Source organism: Bos mutus, chromosome 1 (assembly GCF_027580195.1).
Source record: "Bos mutus isolate GX-2022 chromosome 1, NWIPB_WYAK_1.1, whole genome shotgun sequence".
NCBI classification, from domain to species: Eukaryota; Metazoa; Chordata; class Mammalia; order Artiodactyla; family Bovidae; genus Bos; species Bos mutus.
Window position 1 is genome coordinate 9003491 of NC_091617.1, and position 26759 is coordinate 9030249.

At 42.7% G+C, this 26759-nt stretch overlaps 1 protein-coding gene and 1 long non-coding RNA gene across 2 annotated transcripts in view; one reads left to right on the forward strand and one right to left on the reverse strand.

Annotated features, from left to right (window-relative positions):
• Positions 1-1376: 1376 nt before the first annotated feature.
• LOC138987205 (uncharacterized) lies at positions 1377-25793 on the reverse strand. The gene is made up of 5 exons (XR_011463625.1): positions 25551-25793; positions 22775-22836; positions 3615-3778; positions 3111-3162; positions 1377-1997 (listed from the first exon to the last, which is right to left on the reverse strand). It is a non-coding gene; the product is annotated as an uncharacterized lncRNA (long non-coding RNA).
• Positions 25794-25946: 153 nt separating this feature from the next.
• The window catches only part of APP (amyloid beta precursor protein), a 312665-nt gene continuing 311852 nt past the window's right edge, over positions 25947-26759 (forward strand). Inside the window, 1 exon segment of the mRNA XM_070367423.1 lies at positions 25947-26151. Within this exon segment, the coding sequence (XP_070223524.1) occupies positions 26095-26151 (57 nt within the window). The 5' untranslated portion in view covers positions 25947-26094.

The following is a 26759-nucleotide window of genomic DNA, read 5'->3' on the forward strand; positions in this document are numbered from 1 at the left end:
AGAATGGTGTTTCCTCTCCCAAATACTGTTATTGTGACCCATATGTGATTACAGTCCGCCATTTTTCCAATTGGTTTCTCTTAAGCACTTACCATTATCTGGCATGTGTCCTCCTGTCCTCCTGTCATAGTGGTGAGCAACGAAAAAGTGGACTGGAAGAGTCCAGAGCAGACTCTGCCACAATCTCACCATGATGTCAGATAAATCACTTAATCCTAGTATGTCTCAGTTCCCACTCCTAAAATACTGGAGTACCAAGCAAGACAATTTCTTATGTTTCTTTGAACTTGCCGTATGTCTTCTTCATTTTCATTCAAGTTATTGTCTTATTTAAATTGTAAATGACCAACTTTAATTTCTTATTCATTATCTCAACTTGTCTAGTACAATTTTTTTTTGTTGTGGTTTTTTGGAGATTTTTGTTTATCATAAGGCCTCAGACATGTTAACAAATTGTCAATATCTTTGTCTTAAATTGGTAGAAAATTTTTACAATAGTGCAGAAATTATACACAATAAGCACACTTATTTTGGTGCTGTTTCAATTTGTGATTTCAGTTTTGCACTCACTAGGATAATGTATTCTTCACTGGGAGTGATAAAAACCTGCTCAATTTCAGCCATCTCTGTTTTTGTTTTCTGATATGTACACCTGAAGATCAACCCCAGGAATATGAACCATGTGAAAAGTTTAAGCTATTTATAGGCTATCAATCAGTAAACATATTATAGTAGAAATATATGTATTGTAGAATTCGTGAATGGAAAATATCAAATATAGAATTTCTATAAAACATATCTTTACTACTTCAAGATATTCTTGAATAAAGTAAAACATTAATAAAGGTTTTATTATAAGTTAACAATTTACTTAGAAATTTATTTTCTTAGAAATTAACAATCTAAGTACTGATTTAGAACAAATGACCTTTGAATCAGGTTATAACTATTTGAATTTTTAACCTTCCTTAACATATATGACTTATGCCCATTGTTTCATTATGTGAATTATTTGTGGAATATAACCTTTTAATGATGTGGTAAAATGAAGATTGCTAAATAATACTATTTATTCCTCATAAGTTAACTTACTCAGCGATTGAATGTCAAAAATGAAGAGCTCTTTGTAACATCAGGTAAAATATTGCTTTTCTTTTTAACTAGGTATCTACTCTTCTATTGAGAATCCACTTGCTTCAAATGGATTTTAAAAATCCAATAACCCATAAATCCTCAGAGATTCTATAAGAATTAAGTTGACATAGGCACAAACACACTAGCAAGGTTCTATCAATAAAGATAACTTACAAAGACTCTGTTTGCACACTAAATGAAGGCACAATAGTGTGCGAGGTCTCATACTGTGTGGTTTATGAAAAGAAAGTCATTTATGGAAATTCAAAGTACTTGGTTCTCAAAGCCCAAATTTCATTTACGTATTTTTGTTCTAAAATTAAGATACAAAATTCTTACAATCATTAAGAGAAAAAATAACATTATTCCAGTAACAGATGTAAGAACCATCATAAATGATTTTACTTAAAGAACTTGGGAAATTTATCCCTATTAATTCATCTCTGAAGTGAGTCAAAATATTCATCAAAAGGTAACAAACTATTTAGCACAATAAAACAAACTCCTGTTCTTTAGAAGGTTACATTCTAATGCCATATTCAGAATCCTAACTGTTCTACTCTGCAAAACTATGCACCCTGTAAAGATACTTAATTTACTAAAATAAAATCAAAGTTGTGACAAATCAGGTATAATGAAAATATATCTATAAAAGCTAGTCGCTGTGATTACTGAAATACAGATGAATTAGGGCTAGAAAAGACTAAAGAAAATGAGACACTAAATTCTAAAGCATGACACAAGATGGTCTGATCTCTCACACGTGGGAGTTCTTGGGTCCAAAAATCTTGAACAGTTTTACAACTTGGATGCCAGCACTCAGCACATGACTCTCAGAAATAGAAGTAGCATTTTCATTTTCTCTGGGAAAAACAATTAAGATACAGAATATTTAATGAACACTATTCACCATTAAATTATCATAATTGTAGGGTTGGGCTAGTTAAGGGGAGTAGGAGAGAGATTAATTTTTTCCTATGACAATATTGGAATGAGAATTAACTGAAGAGCTTCAGGCAATTGGGGAAAGCCTAGACATGGTTAAACATTTGAAAACCCTAGAAAACCACACAAATGCAGACAGAGCCTTTAAACTCCAGAAATCATTTGCAAAAAGCATGGAAGTCAGACCAGGAAAGATTACAATACAGCAAACTTGGCTTGGGAGCTCATTTCTGCCTTTTCATGTCTGTAACCACAGCAACAAGCACAGAACTCCAGCACAGAAGAGGTGCTCTCTAAATATTGGTTGAATCAATCAATGAATGAGCCTCAATCTCAAATCTATAGTCCTTTTCTTTTGAAAAATCAAAACAGAACTCCTTGTTCAGTGCTTGACTCAGCAATATGACATTTCCCTTTCTGCTCATTCCCCAGTATCATGCTCTTCTGGACTTTACATAAACTCCTCTGGCCATATATCCACAGAGGCACAATATGGCAGGGAGATGTGTTTTCCATCCCCTGATCATTTAGAGAAAATTATGAATCATTTAGAGAAATTATTCAACTTCTTTGCCCTTTGGGAAACCAATTTAAAACATTTCTAATCTTCGTCCTCCCCCAACCAACAGTTTTTAGTCAATGCTTAATAAAATGTGTTGAAGATTCTGTTTTTGCATGATTCATAATGCTAATAAATTCATCAATCTTATTATCACACATCTTTCTGTAAATGTCAAATAGGATGTAGCTGACAAGGTCATGGCCATTAAAAATAGGTTCGTGGACAAACACATTTGTTCTTGACAGGAGTCATCTATGTCTAACCTTTGACTTTCTATGTTTCTATTACTTGAGTATCAACAATTGTACACAATTTTCACATTATTCTGTCACTGTATGTCAAAATTTCCAAACATAAATGCTTATTTTTTATATATTTAAATGGATATCTTTTATTATAATACTTTGTAAATGTCCTTTTTCTGAAAATGGTTTATATCACTTTAACATTTTTTAAAAGTTATCCTCACCTGGGACTGATAAACATTTTCACATACAGTCTTCATTTGAGTTTCTGGGAGGCTGAGCACAAGATAAGGATAAATAAGTCACCAATTCTTTGTAGAAGCATTTCAGAAGAAAGTAGTAAGGAAGGAAGTGAAGGAAGCTTCACTTGGAAGGAAGTGAAGGATAGCAGGGGGGAAAGCAAAGAAAAGATATGGTTTCAGCTGAATTGTAGTCTTAGTTTGATCCCGTAGAGAGTTTTGAAAAAAGAGTGACACCACAGACACTGTCCTTTGGTTCAGTTCAGTTGCTCAGTCACGTCCAACTGTTTGCAACCCCATGGACTGTAGCACGCCAGGCCTCCCTGTCCATTACCAACTCCCAGAGCTTATTCAAACTCATGTCCATTGAGTTGGTGATGCCATCCAACCATCTCATCCTCTGTTGTCCCCTTCTCCTCCCACCTTCAGTCTTTCCCAGCATCAGGGTCTTTTTCTAGGAGTCATTGTCATACCTTGACATTGTCCTACCTTGAGACAAAGGAGGAGGACTTTCGTATTTCCTTATCAAGTTGGTTGCGTGCTGCCCTTGGTTGGGGGTGAGGGGTGTTTTCCTCCAGGCCATTCTGGTGAGGTCAGTTTGTTACCAAATCCAAGACTGATTGCTCTGCTCACTGCACAAGAGGCCAATAAATCTAAGAGAAGAGGTGTTGAGCCAAGAAACACAACTTCATTAGGACAGCCAGCAGACTGAGAAGATAGCAGACTAATGTCTCAAAATACCCATCTTAACTGGGTCTGGATGCCAGGTTCTTTTACAGAATGTGGTGGGGGGGGGGGAGGGGTTGTTGAGGAAGTATAGTAAAAAGGCCATTATTCTTGCAAATATCTCCTGGAATGGCCAGCCTTGGGGAGAGGATGTGTTAATTTCTTCCTTCCTGTAGCCATCCACAGGTGGACAGGGTACTGAACAAAGGCATTTTGGTTTAACATTCAGGCAGAAGAGAAGAGTTCCCCAAGGTAGGCTATTATGTATAAACAGTATGCTTTTACTGAACGAAAAGCCATAGGAAGCAAAGGTTAAAACAAAAGAAACAGATCCAACATGGCATCAGTTCTTCCCTATAATAAATTCTCTAGCAAATGGGGCAGCGGTGGCCTTTAGCAGCTAACACACAGTAGCTGGGATGGGTACGCAAGCCTCCCAGAGCGTTTTTTCCTGGTATTTAATTTGACACACTCCCCCGGAAAAAACAGAGATTCCGACGGCTTGGTGGTTGTCTTGCTGTCTTAGTAATACAGGCACGAACCATGTTTTCAATATGTAAACATTTTACTGAATAAAATGGCAGTGATTTGGCAACCCACCAATGACAACTAAAAAATTACAAAGCAGATAAAAATAGAAAGCGTAAGTGGTGCTTATAATAAAACCTTAAATTCCAAATGCAGCCTATCCTAGGAATTCAGTTCTGTACAGAGTACAAATTTCAGTAAATAATGCAACTTTTTATTTTATAAAAGAAAAAAAAAACATAAAATGACTCTCAGATTTTTACTACCACAAGTGGTAGTAATTCCAGAAGCTTCTGTACCACATTTAAGTCAGCAGCAGACTTACCAGCACAGGTAGAAGTTTTCCTTTTACCAAGGTAAATTTTCTCTTCACTAATGGCAATGGGCTTACTTTACCAGTGGCCCTTCCCATTGAGCACTATATGATCTTACGGTACTATATGATCCTAGAGCACTATATGATCTTAGAGTGACAGAGTTTAGTTACTGAACTGACATATATTTAGTGTCTTGCAGGTTTCATCATGCCTTCTTCCCTGTTCATTTTGCATGCCATTGATTGTTCCTCTTTTACAAAACGGACTATTTTTAATTAATTTTTATTGGAATATAGTTCCTTTACAATGTGTTAGCTTCTGCCGTGCAGCAAAATGCATCAGTCATACATATACATATATGCCCTCCTTTTTGGACTTCCTTCCCATTTAGGTCACCACAGTGCATTAGGTAGGGTTCCCTGTACCATACAGCATGCTCTCATTAGTTATCTATTAAAAAAAAAAAATCTACAAAACAATAAATGCTTGAGGGGGTGCAGAGAAAGGGAACCCTCATGCACTGTTGATGGGAATGTAAATTGATATACCCACTATGCAAAACAATATGGATGTTCATTAAAAAACTAAAAACAGAACTGCCATTTCACCCAGCAGTCCCACTCCTGGGCAAATAACCAAAGAAAACCATAATTCAAAAAGATACATGCACCCCAAATGTTTACGGTTGCACTATTTACAATACTCAGGACACAGAAGCAACCTAAATGTCCATCAACAGAAGAATGGATAAAGAAGATGTGGTATATGTATATAATAGAATATTGCTGCTGCTGCTGCTAAGTCGCTTCAGTCGTGTCCGACTCTGTGCGATCCCATAGACGGCAGCCCACCAGGCTCCCCCGTCCCTGGGATTCTCCAGGCAAGAACACTGGAGTGGGTTGCCATTTCCTTCTCCAATGCATGAAAGTGAAAAGTGAAAGTGAAGTTGCTCAGTCGTGTTTGACTCTTAGCGACCCCATGGACTGCAGCCCACCAGGCTCCTCCATCCATGGAGTTTTCCAGGCAAGAGTACTGGAGTGGGGTGCCATTGCCTTCTCCGAATGGAATATTACTCATCCATAAAAAGAACTATTAAAGAAGCAAAACAAGACTATCTCTTAGGTATATCAAGTGGGTGGGAGAACTGGCAAGAGCTCTTCTCCTCCTTTCCTGTGCTTCTGTACATTTGTGACTGAGCCTGTGTTTGGGGACATTTATGTATGGGTACCAAGGCTACCCCTGGTGTCCCCTGTTGCTTATCAGTATGGACCAAAGTATGAGGGCCAAGGCTCTGGAGCCTGGCACGTGCCCAACTTAAAGGGTTTCGGTGGCAGTATCAGGCCCTTTCTTTTGTATTTGCTTGTTGTGTCACTGCCTTGACCTAGAGGCAGCAAATGAAGGTCAAAGATAACTATGTATAGCTTTCAAAAAGGAAAAGAGGAACCAGTGACCACTGCAAGCATACAAATAAGTATAAAATGTGCACCAGAAACTAACACAATATTATAACTCAACTATACCCCAGTAAAATTGTTGGAGAAAAAAAATGTGATACAGACCCTGATAGAGTCTCGTATACAATCTTGAAGACATAGAAATATCCAAATTTTACAAGAGAACAGAGCAAACACTTGATCTGTGAAGCAATGCGTACTATGAATAGAATGGGATAGGCTCACAACCCACAGTCTGCAGAGACACATCCAAGATTCCAAAGCAAGTATCAGGAGACGATTTGAGGTCAGAAAATAGGTGTGCCCTTTTCATGCATCATGGAAGGTGGGGCTTGCGAAGGATAAGTGCAGACTTGAATGTAGGAGTTGGGACTTCTCTTCTATAGGCAGTCAGCACTACTGGGGCACCAAGCCAGGTCTGAAATTCATCTGCTTCCTTTACTCAGAGTTCTTCACTTCAATCTGTTTAATCAAAAATCTTATCTATGACTTATCTCCTTCATCTCATACAGTTCTATCTGTCCAAGCCTTGGCTATGTTGGGACAATACTAGAATGCTCTTTGGGACTTTTAAAAAGCAATCTATGTGTCACTTTAGAAAGGAGATATTCATAAATTCTGTTTCCCACCTAACATTTGATGACAAATGAGGCAGGCACAGAGAGGTTAATGGCTTGTCTGATGTCACAGAGCTATTTAGTGGGCAGTTGTACATTATTGGATAACCATGTTCTTTTAATCATTAATTCCCACTGGCAGGCTACATATTAAGTAATTATATTGTCCCTTTGAAAATTCTTTATCTTAGACGCAGTTTATGATCCAGCAGTATTTAACTACTTTACCATCATGTTTCTTATTTATGTATCTCCTTACACTGTTCTCTCTTCATGGAAAGTTTCCTGTCTCACCCTGGCCTGTCTCTAAATCCATGTTGCACCTTTTCACCTTTCAGGAAGACTTTCCCAGGGACGCCAAAATGGGTTAGGAACATCTCAATACCTATTTATGTATGGTTTCTCTTCAAAGAGCAGTGAGTGTCTTATCTTTATATTGATGAAGTCTGGTATAATGATTGACAGAGTGTAGGTGCTTACTAAATTTGTAGTGAGTGAATGGATGAATACAAATATATGAAAAAGCAGTGTGAACCAGAAGCTTCTATAAAAACTTATAGACAGTGTGTACAAAGGAGCTAAGAAAAGGTGATAGTTTATTTGGATCATAAAAAAAGAGGCAGGTTAAGAGTTATATTTATTTTCCTGCATAAGGTGGTCTACAGTTATGCTTGGTACAGAAAAATGTAATACCCCAACTGTCAGGCTCCAGCTAGATCTTGAAGAGTCTAAAACCTAAAGAACCCACCAAAGTTGTCTGGTGCCTAAGACATTACCTGATTTGCAATAATTTCTCAGTAATTATTAAGTGAATAAAATGCAGAAAATCTAGGATTGTCACAGGAAAGTGTTTTAGGGAGATTAGGCTAGAATCACAGACTCAGTGTTCCCAATTATGAGTATCAAAAGAGGGTTGAAACCCAGCAGCTCTACTCCTAAGTATACAGTTAAGAGAAATAAAAATATATGCTCAAACACACACAAAATATACATTAACATTCATAGCAGCAGTATTCATAATGGCCAGAAGACAGGAGACAACCCAAATGTCTGCCAACCAACACAGCGATAAACAAATTGTGATGTGTGAACACTGGAGTGGGGTGCCATTTCCTTCTCCAATGCAGAAAAGTGAAAGTGAAGTCTCTCAGTCATGTCCGACTCTTAGCGACCCCATGGACTGCAGCCCACCAGGCTCCTCCGTCCATGGCATTTTCCAGGCAAGAGTACTGGAGTGGGATGCCATTGCCTTCTCCTATATATATGTATATAAAGGAATATTGTTTGGCCATAAAGGACTGATACATGCTACTACATAGATAAACCTTGAAAACATGGTAAATGCAAGAAGCTTGTTACATAAGACCACATATTACATGATACCAGTCATAGGAAATATCCAGAACAGGGAAATCCATAGAGACAGAAAATGGATGAGCAGCAGCTTAGGGTGCAGTGAGGGAGAGTAGGTTATGACAGCTAAAGGCGATGGGGTTTCTTTTAGAGATGATGGATTGACTGTGACGATAGATGCACACATCTGTAAATATACTAATTTCCACTGAATTGTACACTTCACTAATGCTCTGAGGTGAACCGTATGCCATATGAATTATACCTTAATCAGTCAGTCAGTTCAGTCGCTCAGTCGTGTCTGACTCTCTGCGACCCCATGAACCACAGCACGCCAGGCCTCCCTGTCCATCACCAACTCCCGAAGTCCACCAAGACCCATGTCCATCGAGTCGGTAATGCCATCCAACCATCTCATCCTCTGTCATCCCCTGCTCCTCCTGCCCTCAATCTTTCCCAGTATCAGGGTCTCTTCCAGTGAGTCAGCTCTCCACATCACTGTTTAAAAACTAGAGGGAGAGAGAATGCTGAAAGCATCTCAGACTAAAGCCACGCGTAACAATCCTCCCAGTATGTTAATAAGATTCATTTCATTTCAGGCATTTGCTGATGATATTCCAGATTCATTTCTACCCAGCTTATTTGCAAGGCCCCAGTCAGAGCTCATTAATATTCAACCTGTTTAAGCCGGCTACTAGGTTGTGAGCCCTTTTCTTTTTTTTTTTTGCTGTTGTGTATAAACAGCTGAACCACATAAGAGTTCCTGTCCATGCCACATCCATAGTTTCAATTCCAAACCCACATGTATTTCATGCCCATTATGTGCCAAGCACCTAGCATATGTCATCTCTAAGCCTCACCATAACCCCAGGAAGCAGGTCCTATCACTTCATTTTATAGAGAACGATATGGGACAGAGCTTAGCTAATTGCCATGTTATCACTATGTGCGAACTGAAAGAACGAGGTTTAAGGTACGTGTGTGATATACATGATCTGTGCTCTGTTTGCCAGTTTGTGTCCTCAAAGTCTAGCATGGCAGACAGAAACGCATAAATGTAGCACAAGGGACGGAATAAAGAAGGAGAGAATGGACTGTCTGATAAAGACAACATGATCTGATGTACCAGCGTGGAACAGCGCTGTAAAACTCCTGTTTAAAAGCCTGCCCTAATGGCTTGAACAGTGACAGAGTTTTTCCGGGTCTGGGACCACTCGGGCAGGCTGCTTGAAGAGGGAGCTTTTAAATCCTTGTTCTACCTGAGCAAGCACTTGCACGTGCCCAGGTCAATTTCTTTTGAAAAAGACTCACGTTTTTGTTCTCAGTTCTCACTGTCAGCCCTATTCTACCAACACTCGGTGCCAAATTTACTCTAAAGCCGTATTTACCTTCTGTGTTAAGATATCCAATTGCTTATATCCTATAGATTGAGCTTCTGCATCCATGGGATTCTCCAGGCAGGAATATTGGAGTGGGTTACCATTTCCTTCTCCAGGGGATCTTCCCGACCCAGGGATCCAACCCGGGTCTCCCGCATTGGAGGCAGACGCTTTAACCTCTGAGCCACCGGGGAAGCCCATACAATGAGCATTGGCACGGAAATCAGAGGCATCACTCGTGTTTTATTCCCTAATCGTCATCCTTGCTATTTTTTTGTGTGAGGATATGTGAGGACGCTTCTTTTTCTGCTGCTTCTTTTTCTATATTACACCTTTCCCCCCTTTTCCTTGGTGCATCTTTAGATGCATTCCCCACCTCCCCCAATTGGCAATTTTGAAAGCAGACTGGCCAATTTCCCGTCATTTGCTCCTCTGTGAAATGCAAGCTCCTTCTTGCTTGCAATATTCTAGAATACTAAGTTCAGGTTCAAATCAATTAACTCCAGCTTTGTTACCACCTATATGGCAAGTGGTTGTTCACTTTTTCATCCTCTTTTCTCCTCTAAAGTCAGGAACTTCAGCTTTCAGAAAATAAGATCACTTCCACACAAGTGACAGCAAACATGTAGACCTGATTATTAAAAGACTGACATGAGAACAGGTAGAAAAAGAAGCAGGAATCTCTGGAAGCCAAAGTTGGCACAGATTCATCAGGAAATGCATGCCAGACTCACTTCTATTGGATAAGCATGGCTGGCCTGGCGGTTTTGGACTTTAACAGAACATACGACTAAGACTCTCATGACACTTTTATGGACAAGCTATATTGAGTTAGATAAGAACATAATTAGATATAGTCATGCCTGGTTGGACAATCTTAATAAAAACCTTATAACTGATTGGTATTTAGTAGCCTTGTCTTCACAAACTTACATAAAGCGGCCCAAGGCAAGTATATCAAATGTGGGGATGACTGCAAATATTGTACATGAAGTGAGATTTTAAAATTATCTCAGTATTTAAAAAAAAAAAAACAATCTGCATCACCTAAAAGCCAGGAGGAGGTCAATATCTCAGCATGTGGTTTATAGAAGGAATACAGAAAACTGCTTCCATGCATACTTTTCATCCAAATAAAATGCATGGGGCGCCAGAAGTTTAAGGTCAGGCATGAGTGTGTGGGCACGCTAACGTCACCAAGGCTTCTCAATCATGTAACCTATTATGGTGTGGAATTCTTTGGAATGTTAATTCCAACTTGGAACAGGCTCAGGGGTTTTCACTGCCTTTATTACTTTATAAATCTGCCTGTGTGCGGAGCTCCAGTTTGAGGAGGGAGGGTCCATAAACTAATTCTGCACTCTCTGATATTCTGCTGTTCGTAAGAGAATCTTAACATGTGTCACGATTTCACAAACAATAAAGAGTTGTAAAATACCAGCTACATGAAAAGCTAGGGTACGTGATAGCATAGAGCTTCATTAGCTTTATCGCAATATTCACAATGCATATTCTATTACATAGCAGCAGAAATAGGCTATTTTTATTTGTTGCTTATATAATCAACCCTTCTTATACCCATGGATTCAACCAATGGCATATTTGGAAAAAAAGTTCCAGAAAGTTCCAAAAGTTCCACATCAAAATAAATAAAGGCTTGGCACAGATGAGCGCTATAACCTTTCTGTTCTAAACACTGTAACCCTAGGTCCTTCTTCAACTCATAGACACTGGAAGAGAGTGGAGATGAAAGACAGCTACAGGGTATTATGAGATAGGGAGGCGGCACCCTGGCATGTTCACATGGAAGGAAAATCATGTTAAATCAAATTATTTTCTACCAGAGGTGTCTAGGAATGAGAGAAAAAGTTCCTAAGGGCCAGCCATCCAACGTCTTTTCTTTGAATGGTGTGAAAGGTGAGGGAGCTCCAGGATGAAACTGCTACTTATACCCGGAAATGTGTCTGACTCCCAAGGGACTGAAAAAAGAGCTGGCTATGCTGCGGTACCTGGAGACTCAGTCATACACGGAATAATTATCACTGAAGACTAATTCCCAAAAGAAGTCAGCCTGTGAGTGAATGCACACCACTGTGCCTGCCTGAGCATCTTTTTTTTTTTTAATATTTACTTATTTATTTGCCTGCAGGTCTTAGTTCGGGTCTAAGTGGCAGCACGCAGAATCCTCGTTACAGCCTGTGGGATCTTTCGTTATGGCCCACAGTCTCCAGGGCACGTGGGCTCAGTAGTTGTAGCTCACGGGCTTAGTTGCTCCTCAGTGGGATCTTAGTTCCCAGACCAGGGGTCAAAAGCTCTTCCCCTGCATTGCAAGGCAGATTTTTAACCACTGGAACCAGTCAATCCTAAAGGAAATCAGTCCTGAATACTCATTGGAAGGACTGATGTTGAAGCTGAAACTCCAATACTTTGGCCACCCAATGTGAAGAACCAACTCATTGGAAAAAACCCTGATGCTGGGAAAGATTGAAGGCAGGAGGAGAAGGGGATGACAGAGGATGAGATGGTTGGATGGCATCACCGATGCAATGGACACGAGTTTGAGTAAACTCCGGGAGTTGGTGATGGACAGGGAGGCCTGGCGTGCTGCGGTCCATGGGGTCGCAAAGAGTTGGACACGACTGAGCGACTGAACTGACTGACTGACACCAGGGAAGTTCCCCGAGCTTCTTCATCTTGATTGCAAAACACCTCTCGTGGACGTTTCCTAGGCGTTGAATTGAGACTAATAAGACAGCCGTAAAGACTTGAGTTACTCCAGCTCCAATTCTAACATCTTGGTCTCCCTTCTGCTACGTATGGCCTGCATATGGCTTTGGGGGCTGTTTAGAGATTTTGGTGGAAAAGTACCAAGCAATGTGCATTGAATCTGATTTTGTTAAATTCCCAGTAGCTTCCAAGCGGTTGAGATTGAAATGGTATAACTGATTTTAAGCAAATCTAGGACCTCTTTTGGTATGTAGGCCCAAAATTAGTAGCGAATTTTATACTCTCCAAGATTTAATCCAGGGTAGCTGTTTGGGCTCTAGAATTATCTGAAACCAAGATTGGTGTTTTCACCATTGTCCCTGTTTATTTCCATCTCATTTTACTCTTCCTCTGAGAAAGGAAGCAGGCCTGCCTGGTTCCCCTTTCTATTCCATCAGTATCTCTTACCAGCCTTCACAAACTCACCAGAGCAAGGTGCTTATCTGGATGGTCCCATGAGGTTTAGATAACACAACCTGTTTTTACTGATAGTTGGAAAACAGAAATGACAACATTCCTTTCTTGACAGGGCTCCCTAAGCCTTTTCCTTATTTTTCTTTTTGGTACAATAATGAAGGTTGACAGGGCCCCTTGACACCATTAGTGGTAAATGAATTTTTCAATAAGGACTAACAGAGAAAAACTGCAGAAGTTCAGATTTATTTTTTTGACCCAAAGAGTCCTCTCTCTCCTTATGCCTTTGCTTTCTATGTATCCATGCGTGCTCAGTCACTCAGCTGTGTCCAACTCTTTTGCAACCCTACGGACTATAGCCCAGCCAGGCTTCTCTGTCCATGGGATTCTCCAGGCAAGAATACTGGCTGCTGCTGCTGCTAAGTCACTTCAGTCGTGTTCAACTCTGTGTGACCCCAGAGACAGTGGCCCACCAGGCTCCCCTGTCCCTGGGATTCTCCAGGCAAGAACACTGGAGTGGGTTGCAATTTCCTCCTCCAAGGGATCTTCCCTACCCAAGGATCAAACCTGGGTCTCCTGTGTCTCCTGCATTGCAGGTGGATTCTTTACCACTGAGCCACCGTCAAGTCTCCTTTCTATGTATTCTTTATGAAAATTTTCAGCAAAAGCATCTTAAAATTAATCCAATAGTTGTCTCCTTCAAGTCTCCTTCCTGGAACTCTTCAGGTATCAACATCAGGTCCTGGCTGCTTCTTAAGGGCCCCATCTCAAAACATTAAAGGCAGGACAGGAAACTCAAGCCTTATCCTGAGGCTTACCTTTGTAAACTTAGCAACACTTCCTGCTTTTCACAAAAGAAAACTTAGAGGGAGTCAGTCTCAACTGTGAATTGGATTCTGTCCCATTTCTCCCCCAAACTGGGAAGGAGCTGGTCAAATACTTGCATGTTTGGCCTATAAATATTCAAAGACTCTAATCTGGTATCTTCCATATAATACACATTTTAACTCCTACTTTAAACTTTCAGAATGCTTTTTATGGCATCTGTTATGCCCTACTTTAAAATGTCTGTCAACCTAATATTTTTACTCTTTTTCCTTTATTCATTTATCTTCAAGGTCATGCGTGGAAACACCTTTCAGTGGAAAGAACCCATCTGCTTTGGCAAAAATGTACACTATAAACCTTCATTTCTGCAAAGGTGTAAATAAATAAATAAATAATCCAAGAGTCTATTAAATGCCTTTGAAGCAGAGTTCCCTAAAGCTTGCAGCAGGCAACACTGGTACCAGGAGTCGATGCGGCAAACAACACAAAAACAGGGGAGAGGGACAAACAACATTCAGAAGCTACCCTCTTTAAAATTCAAAGTGCACGGCAGCATCGTAAAGGGTTGTAGGCATTCTAAAGAAAAGGGTATTTGTTTCATTTTATTTAACCGCTTATTTCTCAAACTTATTTGATTACAGACTCTTTTCCTGTATGAACAAACAAATGGTAATACACTGCTATACTAGGGTTCCACAGTACACAGTTTGGAAACCGTGCTAGATGATGCCATTTTTTCCTTCAAAAATTCAAAATTCTTCACTTTTCAAAATTTTAATTTATTTATTGCTTGCTGCCCTGGGTCTTCAAGGCTGTGAGCAAGCTTTCTCTGGTTATGATGAGTAGGCCCTACTCTCATGGGCTTCTCACTGCCGTGGCTTCTCTTTTTGCGGAGCATGGGCTGCAGACCCAGCGGGCTTCGATAGTTGAGGCTCGCCGGTTTGGTTGCACCATGGTACGTGGAACCTTCCCCGACTGAGGAATCGAACCCATGTTCCCAGCTTTGACAGGCGGATTCTTAACGACTGTACCACCAGAGAAGTCCCTACTCTTCATTCTTCCAAAAAGGATAATTCCAATGCATTCCTTTATTGGAAAATAATCTCGAGATAGAAATACAGCTCACTTCTTTCTCACACTGTATTTACAGGGGTATCTAAGGTTCATCTCACAAATAGGAAATTTCCAAGTGACTAGTTGGTTCTTATAAGTAAACATGAAAGCACATCTTCTTTAAAAAAACAAAACACCTCATCTGAATTGTCAACAGCTCACCGGCTGGGGGTAAATTATCTATTAATCACAGTCACATCTTCAATGTTCATCTCTCACTTGCCTTTCCTTGTTTTTCTCTGTCACACTTAAGGTACTTCCTCTTGTATGTACTTCTGACCCCTAAATAAAAACTAAAAATTGAATTTATTATTCCCCTCATTAAAAAAATCATAATCAATGATGTGCCGGTAAGACAAAGCAGGTACAAATCTTCCCTCCGCCATCCTTTTTCGGTTGATTTAACCTCTCTCACCTCCTCATTTGTGACATGGAGGGTCACCCAACACCACAGACAAGTAAGTATTCTGTGAGATCCTGTGTCTAAAGTCCCCAGCTTGGTCAACAGCAATCTCGACGCTTTAGCAGTCATAAAGTGCCTTCCCATGATGTCTTCACAAACTTTTTCCAGTCATACCTGGAATCTGTGGAATTCCCTTCTGTTTTTCCCAATCCCAACTTTGTCATCCTCCAAATTTCCCTACAACTTCTCTACTGAAAGACCCTGCTTTAGAAATGTTAGAATATGTCAGATGATTCGAAAACCTGTAGTGAGGAACAGCCCACCCCCAACCCCAGTTCATCTGACCAAGGTTCCTCAGCTCCTGAAATATTAACACGTCTCCCCCACCGCTAACTCCCACTTATCAGTTCCACCAAGAACACTCTTGATGTATTCATATAACCTTTCCTTAAAACATTTTCCTCTTTGAACACCTCTTCGTCATGTCTCTGATTAACCCTTTCCAATGAAACAGGTCTACAATTCTAATTTTCCTCTGATGAGTTCACAGATACATTTGCAAACTGTACTTGCTGATGCACACTTTCACTCTTCCTTTTTACAAATGTTTTAATTGAGATAATTGACACATTGCATTGTATTGGTTTTAACTATACAGGAATGATTTGATACATGGATATATTGTGAAATGCTCACCACAACGTGTGTGCGCTCAGTCCCTTCAGTCATGTCCACCTCTTTGCGAGCCAGGCTCCTCTGTCCACGGGGATTCTCCAGGCAAGACTACTGGAGTGGGCTGCCATGCCCTCATCCAGGGGATCTTCCCAACCCAGGGATCGAACCTGCATCTCCTTCATTACAGGCAGACTCTCTGCTGACTGAACCACCACGGAAGCCCCGTCATCACAGTAAGTTTAGTCAATATCCTTCACCACCACAGTTACACATTTTTTTTCTCTTGTGATGAGAATTTTTTAAGATCTACTCTGATAGCAACTTTCAAATACACACTACAGTACTGTTAAGTATAATCACCATTCAGTATGGCTTTTATTCCTGCAGATACTTTTCTCACATAAACATAAGCTCTTTAAGGGAAGTGAATGTATTAGTTTTTCACTCTGCCCACAGTGGAAGTGTAAAAACTTTTGATTGATCCAATTGCCTGGTGAATCCCATGGACAGAGGATACTGGCTGGCTACAGTCCATGTCATTGAGAGTCAGACACAACTGAAGCAACTAAGCACACCAATACTACACACTTTCATTCCTAAGAGTTATATTTATTTTTTTATGTTTTAATTGGAAGATAATTGCTTTACAATATTGTGCTGGTTTCTGCTGTACAACAACTCAAATCAGCCATAATTATAATTACGTATACATGTATGTGTGTATATATATCCTTTCCTTCTTGAGCCTAGTGTTACATTTACTTTGGAATAAGTTACACATGAAACAGAAAATATTAATTGAGGGATACAGCCAAATTAGATTATAGCAAAGTTGGGGTAGTTACTTAGGGGCAAAAGTTGTATACCAAATAACTGTGAAGCTTTTATTTATTTGGTTGTTGGTTTGTGCATTTGTTCTGTCATTCAGGATATAGTTTATTTACAAAATGCGTTCAGGAATACTCAAGGTTTATCTGCCTGGAATCTTCCCAATCATTTTAGGTATAGGTAACATTTGTCTAGCTACAGCCTTCACTAGGATTCTGAAAGCTGAATCCACTCATGGGAGACTCAAGAACTTCTCTCTCTTTAAAAAGGAGACCATGGGCAACAACCCCTAGGCATTAGGTCAGTTCAGTCGCTCAATCGTGTCCGACTCTGCGACTCCATGGACTGCAGCACACCAGGCTTCCCTGACCATCACCAACTTCCAAAGCTTTGCCATTTTCTTCCACTGGAGAAGGGAATGGCAAACCACTTCAGTATTCTTGCCTTGGGAACCCCGTGAACAGTATGAAAAGGCATGATGTGTGGAGATAAAGAGGCCTGGTTGCCTTGGAGCCCAAGAGCCCTCAGGTTCAATGTTCATCTCACTGTTGAGTGTTGGCTGTGGCCCCAGGCCACGGAAATCCTGGTGTGAGCTGGGACTTCTGGCAGCAGCTTAGGGGAGAGACTCTTCCTGACCACATGAATGGGATGTGATTGGTCCTCCATCCTGCAGGAGGTGGTCAGCCCCATGCAATCCTCTCAACACTTCCAGCAAGCAGGCTTTTCAAGCACTGTGCCCTCCACAGAGAGGATGCCTGCCTTTCATGTACTTGGCATATGCCCTGGGGAGTGGTGGAGGGTTCCCCCTAATTCTTGGCATATTGCCCAATTCTACATTATTGGAATACAAATGAGCAGTCTGATAAAAGAGTAACCTTGAGTCTGCTCTCATTTTGGTGTCAAAAAAAGTAAATCACTCACAAATCTGAAACTTTTATTAACAACACATTACTCGGGGACCCACCTAACTTACTCTAGGTTAAAAGTCACTGTGATCACTGACAGCCCCTGGGAAGATCAATGTAAGATTAATCCAAGGATATTATTATCCTGGTCACCCAAGTGACAGCTATGTGAACTCCTGTTCTCACAAGAAAAGAGAACTGGTTTCTATTGCAAACTATGCACGGTGCTGGGTGATTTCCATTTGTCACATCACCTGATGAATATTCAGAAATGGAGGTTCTGGTAGGTCCCACAACTATATCCAAAAGTGAAATGTAAGTATTCAGGTTTTCTCAAAGTCTGAGTCCTTTATGATTAATGCACGTTGGTGCCCTATTACCCAAGTCCTCTAAAGAAGCAAACCCATGTAATGTCCATATGGTCTCCATTAAATCTTCTTGCTACTGGATCGATTTTTCTCACTTCTTACCTCTGGGGTTGGCATATATGGCCTATTTTTTTCTCCACTCTTGTTATTCCATAAAATATAGGAATATTCTTTTAACTGAGTCCTTGTGGCAGTCTTGGAATTACCATCATTCTTCAAACAAGTCATGTAAACCAGCTGCCAGCAGTGGTTTCTGGTTAAACATTTAATATTAATATTATTGTCACATAGAATTACTCCTGAAATACATTAAGCTTATTTGTAAACTATCTCTTATCTGAAGCTGAAGGCTGTCTCTGAAGCACCTTTGTGTAGTGATTGCAGAGGACTAATTTGTAAAGTATTGTATTGTTTGAAGATATATGAACTCTTAGATGCACTAGTGAAGTTAAGGTCCATGAATGAAGAAGTAACGTAAGAAATAGGGCAAATAAAATGTTGCAACGTCTATATACACGAAGATCTGTTAGCTATGTGCAGTTAAATACAGGCATGTTAAGGGTTAATTATTCATTTAAAATGTCTTTATAGCTGCTCATTAACAAGAAAGAAAAAAAAATCCTACGATGTGAAAAACTGCACCCATTCTTGAGAGAAAGAATTTTGTTATGAAAACCTTGAATGCTATGTACAGTTTCGACTTCTGTAGATACTGAAGGCTGTAGTGGAGATGAAGAAATATATAATGCCCTCTGTCTTGCTGCTGCTGCTGCTGCTAAGTCACTTCAGTTGTGTCCGACTCTGTGCGACCCCATAGACAGCAACCCATCAGGCTCCTCTGTCCCTGGGATTCTCCAGGCAAGAATACTGGAGTGGGTTGCCATTTCCTTCTCCAATGCATGCATGCATACTAAGTCGCTTCAGTCATGCCCGACTCTGTGACCCTATGGACAGCAGCCCACCAGGCTCCTCTATCCATGGGATTCTCTAGGCAAGAGTACTGGAATGGGTTGCCATTGCCTTCTCCAGCCCTCTGTCTTAGAGAAGGTAAAAAGAGATGAGAGAAACATGCAACTCAAGATTGACTTCTGGGCCACAAAGAGGAATCAGCATGAATTTTTAGAAAGGAAGATGGGTTGAGAAGCATGTGAAACTCTCAAATACATCACAGTATCTGTCATAACAGCTAATACTCAGCCTGCCAGCACCTCTACAGAAGGTACCATAATTTACAACACTATTAGAAATTTGAAGTAACCAAGACATCTAAATATTCAACTGAAAGGCAGCCAAAGAAACCACTCTGGTTACCTAGGAGGCATGCTGGTTTCAAAAGGATGTGAATAAAAGGTGGCAAGAATCTACCCTCAAGAATAAATAGCAGAGTAGCTTAAATGTGAGGATAGTTTTAGGGATTCTGACATGGACTGAAGCATGTTCCCCCAAAATTCATATGCTGCAGCCTAGTTACCGGGACCTCAGAATGTGACTTCATGAGGGATAGGGGGTTTCAAAGGGGTGCTTCAGTTAAAAGCAGGTCATCAGAGTCGACCCTAATCCAACCTGAGCAGGGTCCGTAGAAGATGAGGAGATTAGGATGTGTAGAAAGAGAAGCCAAGGGTGTGCATTCACAGAAGAAAGGCCCAGTGGGGACACAGCAAGCATGGCCAGCAGTAAGCTAAGGACAGAGGCCTCAGAGGCCTCCAGCCCTGCGAGCACCCCGACTTGGACTTGTGCCTCCTGGAACCGAGAAAACAAATTTATGTTACTTAAGCCATCCAGTCTGTGGTATTTTGTTACGGCAGCTCTAACAAACTAATACAGATTTTAAATGTCAATATAAGCTTAAGCTTTGCTAAAAATGATCAAAGAAGAAACGTAAAAGAACATTTTCTTTACTTGCAGAACCAGATGATCTTGGTTAAGCCGGTTGCTTGGATAAGTTAGCTGCTGGGATCATGATGCAACGTCAAGGAACGATGGAAGGAAAGTAGAATTCCTCAATTTCTTTCTATTGAGCTGAATGATCTTCCAACTGAAAAGGGCAGATGAACCACTGATCACTGGTACTAAATGTCAAAGAACAGTGGCAGGATTATAGAGCAAGTCTTAGCTGTTCTAAATAAGCACCTGTTCTAGAATGAATTGCATCTCCATCCCCCTGCTCCAAATTCCTATGCTGAAGTCTTAACCTCTAGTAACTCAACCTTAAAAAACTGGAAATAGAACTGCCTTATGATCCAGCAATCCCACTGCTGGGCATACACACTGAGGAAACCAGAAGGGAAAGAGACACGTGTACCCCAATGTTCATCGCAGCACTGTTTATAATAGCCAGGACATGGAAGCAACCTAGATGTCCATCAGCAGATGAATGGATAAGAAAGCTGTGGCACATATACACAATGGAGTATTACTCAGCCATTAAAAAGAATACATTTGAATCAGTTCTAATGAGGTGGATGAAACTGGAGCCTATTATACAGAGTGAAGTAAGCCAGAAGGAAAAACACAATACAGTATACTAACGCATATATATGGAATTTAGAAAGATGGTAACGATAACCCTGTATACGAGACAGCAAAAGAGACACTGACGTATAGAACAGTCTTATGGACTCTGTGGGAGAGGGAGAGGGAGAGGGTGGGAAGATTTGGGAGAATGGCACTGAAACATGTAAAATATCATGTATGAAACGAGATGCCAGTCCAGGTTCAATGCACGATACTGGATGCTTGGGGCTGGTGCACTGGGACGACCCAGAGGGATGGTATGGGGAGGGAGGAGGGAGGAGGGTTCAGGATGGGGAACACATGTATACCTGTGGTGGATTCATTTTGATATTTGGCAAAACTAATACAATTATGTAAAGTAAAATTAAAAAAAAAAGAAAAAAAAAAAGAGTTTTCATGCTAAAAAAAAAAAATATGACTACAATTGGAGGCAGGGCCTTTTTTAAAAAATCTTTTGGCCATGCTGTGTAGCATGCGGGATCTTAGCTCCCCAACAAAGTGATGGATCCCTAGTCCTCTGCACTGGCAGTTCGGAGTCTTGACCACTGGACCACCAGGGAAGCTCCAGAGATAGGGTCTTTAAAGAGGTAATTAAGTTAAAATGAGGTCTTCAGGGTGGCCTCTAATCTAATACAACCTGTGTCTTTAGAAGAGAGAATCAGCACACAGACACACAGAGAAGACCACGTGAAGACAAGCGGAGAGAGGCCCCAGAGGAAATCTACCTTATGAGCACCTTTATCATGGACTTCTAGCTTCCAGAACTGTGAGAAAACAAACTGCTGCTGTTGACGCTGCCCAGACTGTGATACTTTGTTATGGTAACCCTAGCCAACTAATACAGCCCCCACCTTCTGGCTCAGACTATAATTGGTTTTGAAGGAAATCATAAAACTCCTAGAAGAAAACATAGGCAAAGCACTCTTTGACATAAATTGTAGCCATATATTTTTTTGGCTCTGTCTCCTAAAGCAAAGGAAATAAAAGCAGAAATGAACAAATGGGATCTAATTAAACTTAAAAGCTTTTGCACAGCAAAGGAACTCATTGACAAAACAAAAAGACAGCCCACAGAATGGAAGAAAGTATTTGCAAATGATATGACTGATAAGGGTTTAATATTTAAAATGTATAAACGGTTCATACCACTCAGTATAAAAAAAAATCTGATTAAAACATGAGCAGAAGACCCGAAGAGACATTTTTCCAAAGAAGACATGCAGATGGCTAAAACTCACAAGAAAAGATGCTAGACATTATTAGTCATTAGAGAAATGCAATTTAAAACCACAATGAGATATTGCCTCATGCCTTTTAGAATAGCTAAAGCAAGAAAGAAGCATACAAATCTAAAAGAACACAAATACCAAGTGTTGGTAAGGATACGGAGAAAAGGGCGCCCGGTACACTGTTGGCGGGAGTCTAAACTGGTGCAGCCGCTGTGGTAAACAGAAGGAGGTTTCTCAAAAACTAAAAACAGAAGTACCATAGGACCCAGCAACCCCACACTTGAGTATATATCCAAAAAGGGAAAACACTAATTCAAAAAGACACACACACCCCGATGTTCACAGAAGCATTATTTACAACAGACAAGATAATGGAAGCCACCTAAGTGTCCACCAACATGTGAACGGATGATGTGGTACACACACACACAAACACACACACAGTGGAATACTACTCAGCCACAGAAAAGAAGGAAATTTTGCCATTTGCAACAACATGAATGAACTTGGAGGGTATTATGTAAGTGAAATAAGTCAGACAGAGAAAGACAAATACTGTATGAGATCACTCATATGTGGAATGGAAAAAATAAAACAAATTAGTGAATGTGACAAAAAAGAAACAGATTCGCAGCTAAAGAGAACAAACTAGTGGTTACCAAGCAGGGAGAGGGAAGAAAGGAAGGGCAAGACCGGGGTAGGGGATTAAGAGGTCCAAACTACTATGTATAAGCTACAGGGATATTCTATACAACACAAGGAATACGGCCAATATTTTACAACGACTATAAATGGAGTATAACCTTTACAAACTGTGAATATTACACTGCACACCTGAAACTTATATTACAAATCAACTATACCCCAGTAAGGGCTTCCTTGGTGGCTCAGACGGTAAAGACTCTGCCGGCAATACAGGAGACCCAGCTTCAATTCCTGGGTTGGGAAAATCCACTCCAGTATTCCTGCCTGGAGAATTCCATAGACAGAGGATCCTGGCAAGTGATCGTCTACGGAGTTGCAAAGAGTCGGACATGACTGAGCAACTAACACACGCACATACCCCAGTTAGAAAAAAAAAAGATTGTTTTTGGTGATATTGGCAGGGCACAGATAACACCCTAAAATAAGGTGATAGAGATGCGGCTCAGCAGCACTATACATGAAGCAGACGGGAGGTGTGGTAGCAAATGTGACCAACGTGAGGCCACCCAATCCAATTCAACACTCACCTGCAGACGGAGGTGGGCAACGGACTCCTTCACACTGCAGTGACCGCAGCAGCCTTGGAGCACTGTGAAAAGACACGAGACACACCACACTCAGAGGAGTGTGGAAGGAACCGGAAACAGGTGCCACTGTGCCATTTGCACAGCTGTTGAAGGGAGCGGCTGTGTTACTTTCTGAAGACAGGACCCTGGAGTAACATGAAAACTGCTGGTTTTATTGATGTGGAGGTCTGTGGTGTGGAAAAGACTGGCTTGGCTTGGTCACAGAACTGCAACAGGGACATCTGAGTGGGAGGTTACAGGAAAAGGATGTGGGCTTTAAGTGGGGTTAAGACTTCTGGAGTAACCAGAGCAGTCCAAAGACAATGCATTGTCTGAAGACCTAGTGAATGTCTCCTAAGCTGGGGCCTTTGGGTCTGGCCTGGAAATGTGGAGATCGAAGCCAATGGGTCGGTAGTCCCTTTCCCAGGGTTTACAGTTCTAACTAGAGAAGTTCTGGTATTTACTCCTCAGAGGATCCTGAAGATAACCTCGGGGCAGGAAATGGCATTAACAGCAGAACAGAGACACTGGCTGAAAAGCAAAACCAACAGAATCTCTGAGTGGTGATGAAGCAGGAAAAAGAGTGAAGAATGACCATCATTCCGACTCAGTCAGCAGCTAATCATCTTTCCTTGGGGAAGGTCTTTTTCAGGGATGGGTGAGTGAGGTGGGTCTCAACAGTGGGAAGGGCATATGCCACACCAAAGAACTTGTATTTTCAGAGATTATAACCTCACCTCTGTATGTTTGAGTTTTGTGCCCAATAAAAGTCCCTTAACTCTTAAAAAAATGCTTCCTCCCTGCCAGGACTAGCTCCAGGGACATGCAGCCTGTTGGGTCACACTTGGTCCCGTGCTCAGGGCACCATGTGTGGTTAACGTTCTGCTGTTACCATCTTAAAATTCTTAATTTGGGAACAAAGGGTCCCACTGTTTAGTTTTGTGCTGGACCCTGTAAATTGTGTAGCTGGCCCGGCTCCATCCCCATCTTTAAGTCATACTCCTATCTGCATGCAGATGACTTGATGGATGGATGTGAGTCTGAGTGAACTCCGGAGTTGGTGATGGACAGGGAGGCCTGGCGTGCTGCAATTCATGCGACTGAACTGAACTGAACTGCCCTCAGTTGCTCCTATAAACCTAGGATAGACAGAACTGTAGTGGTGGGTCAACATGTCTGGAAGAAACTGGGTTTTTGCTGTGACTGGGGCTTTTTTTCCCCTGTAGTCCCAACTACTTGTCACTTACTTGCTGTCAGATTTGGGAGGAGGTCTTCAGAGTCCTAATTTATAAATGAGAAGAATAACAGTAAGGGCCTCATGAGCTTCCATGGAAAGGAAATGACATAAAGCTTGTCAACAAATGGACTTCCCTGGTGGCTCAGTGGTAAATAATTCACGGGTTCAATCCCTGGGTTGGGAAGATCCCCTGGAGAAGGAAATGGCAACCCACTCCAGTATTCTTGCCTGGGAAATCCCACTGCCAGAGGAGCCTGGTGGGTTACAGTCCATGGGGGCACAAAGAGTGGAAGTGTCTGCGAAACTCAACAATAACAACAGAGGTAAACAAACAATTCGAGGCAACACATTATTTGTTATTATTTGTGGAGGACCTTCAAAGGTCATTCATGGGAAAAAGTAATCCACGAGTCAGGCTTGGATTGGATACTTAGGGGGCTGAAGACAGGAGACTACGTCTAAGGCAGCTGGCAGAGAAACAGAGTCCTCCGGAAGGAAGCAGGCACCCTCTGGCTGAGCTAAGATCCCACCTCTGACTCCCTGGCTTCTTTCCCTTCCCTCCAGGCCGGCTGGGGACCCTGCCTCGGTGACTGAGGCCCTTTTAGGTCAAGAGCAGGGGATACATTTGGGCAGTGGAGAAGGCAATGGCACCCCCCTCCAGTACTCCTGCCTGGAAAATCCCATGGGTGGAGGAGCCTGGTGGGCCGCAGTCCATTGTGTTGCGAAGAGTCAGACACGACCGAGCGACTTCACTTTCACTTTTCACTTTCATGCATTGGAGAAGGAAATGGCAACCCACTCCAGTGTTCTTGCCTGGAGAATCCCGGGGACGGGGGAGCCTGGTGGGCTGCCATTTCTGGGGTCGCACAGAGTCGGACACGACTGAAGCGACTTAGCAGCAGCAGCAGCAGACCATCCTAGGTTCACTGGACACTAACCCGACACTGGATGGTTTGTGTTTAATCGAGGAGAAAGTGGCTTCCCAGAAGGTTCATTTCTGTGATTTAGGACAGGCACAAGCAAGAACAAGGACAGACTTTGAGCTATTGGGGTCGAACGGGAGTCATCTTTCGAGACCCTTCCCCTCTTAACTTTCACTTCACCCACATCTCAGATATTACATCCCTGCCTGATTAAAAAACACCACCACCACCTCCCATATGGTCTTCCCTTTCTCAAACCAAAACAATTTTTTTTTTTTTAAACAAAATCGTCTCTCAAGGAGAACTAAATAGGTCGCCGCTTCTTCTCCAGGTCCGGCGCCTTTCTCCTTCGGTTTGGTCTAAAGATAGAAATTCCAGGTTCCTCGTGGCTGCTTTTGACTGGGGCGGGGCAGAGGAGGGGGGAGGCTTTTGCTCTCCGATTTCTTTGCAATAGGATTGCAAAGAAATCCTATTTCCTTTAAGCTTGTTTCGTTCTCTTCCAGAAACGCCTCCCCGACCTCTCCAAACCGAGACAGAGAGGGGAAAAAAAAAAAAATCGATGCGGATTAAAACGCACCCAGCAGCAGTCCTTTATACTACACCCCCGAGAGGCCTGCGGAGTCCGATGAGTCAAGCTGGCGGCTAGGAGCGGAGAGCGCCCTCGACTTTTCTGGAACCCAGACGTTCTAGGACTCCCCTTTCCCTGCCCTTGCACTATCCCTCTTCCGACCCCAGCTTTCTCCCTCCTACTGCTCCGGGGCCCGGGCAGTCGGCGGCCGGGGAAGGCGCGCACCGGGGAGCCGGGGGAGCCGCACCTGTGGGCGCCTTGTGGGGCGCGGGCCCCTCCCGGCCGAGCGGGCGCAGCTCCCCGGCGGCTCCGCTAGGGGTCTCTCTCGGGTGCCGAGCGGGGTGGGCCGGATCAGCTGACTCGCCGGGCTCCGAGCCCCGCCGCCGCGCCGCCGCTCCGTCAGTTTCCTCGGCAGCAGTAGGAGAGCGAGCACCCAGAGCAGCAGAGCGCGGGGCCACCGGAGACGGCGGCGGCGGCGGCGACACAGACAGAGCAAGGGCGCGGCGGATCCTCCTCGCACGGCAGCTCGCTCGGTGCCCCGCGCAGGGTCGCGATGCTGCCCGCCTTGGCACTGGTCCTGCTGGCCGCCTGGACGGCTCGGGCGCTGGAGGTGAGTGCCGCGCCTCGGAATGGGGTGACGGTGGAGGGGGGTGGAGGATGGAGGGGACCTGCTCCCTCTTTCATCCAGAGAAGCGGGGCGGTTGGGGGGGGGGAGCGATCGAGGGGCCCCTCTCTCGGCTCTGCGCCCTACGCCCCCGCTTGCGGGCGCCCTGCGCATCTCTGCCTCCGGCCCAGCCCTGCCCCGGAGACGCGCGCTCCGGCCGGCGCAGAGGGATCCGGCGAGGCGTCGGGCCCCGGGGTCCGCGCCAGTCTTGAGGGGCGCGAGTCGAGGAGGAGGCTCTCTTAGGCTCAGATCCTGATTCACTCCTTTCCTCGGGGCCAGGGGCCGGGGGAGGCAAGAGACATCCAGATGGAAGATGGGGCGGTGGGGGGCGAGAGAACACGTGGGGAAAACCGAAAACGCAAGAGTCCCTGTATTCTGTCCCCAGCTCTTAATCGCTGCCCTTTCTTTTCTCTCGGGCCCCGGGGAGGAGGAGTCGGGACGGCTCGGGGAAGCTGGGCACCCCCACCCCACCCCTTCGCTTCCCTTGGCCTTTTCCGCCCTGTTTCACCTTCCTTTCGCATCCCCACCACCCCTTCCTCGCCAGACCTCTTCCT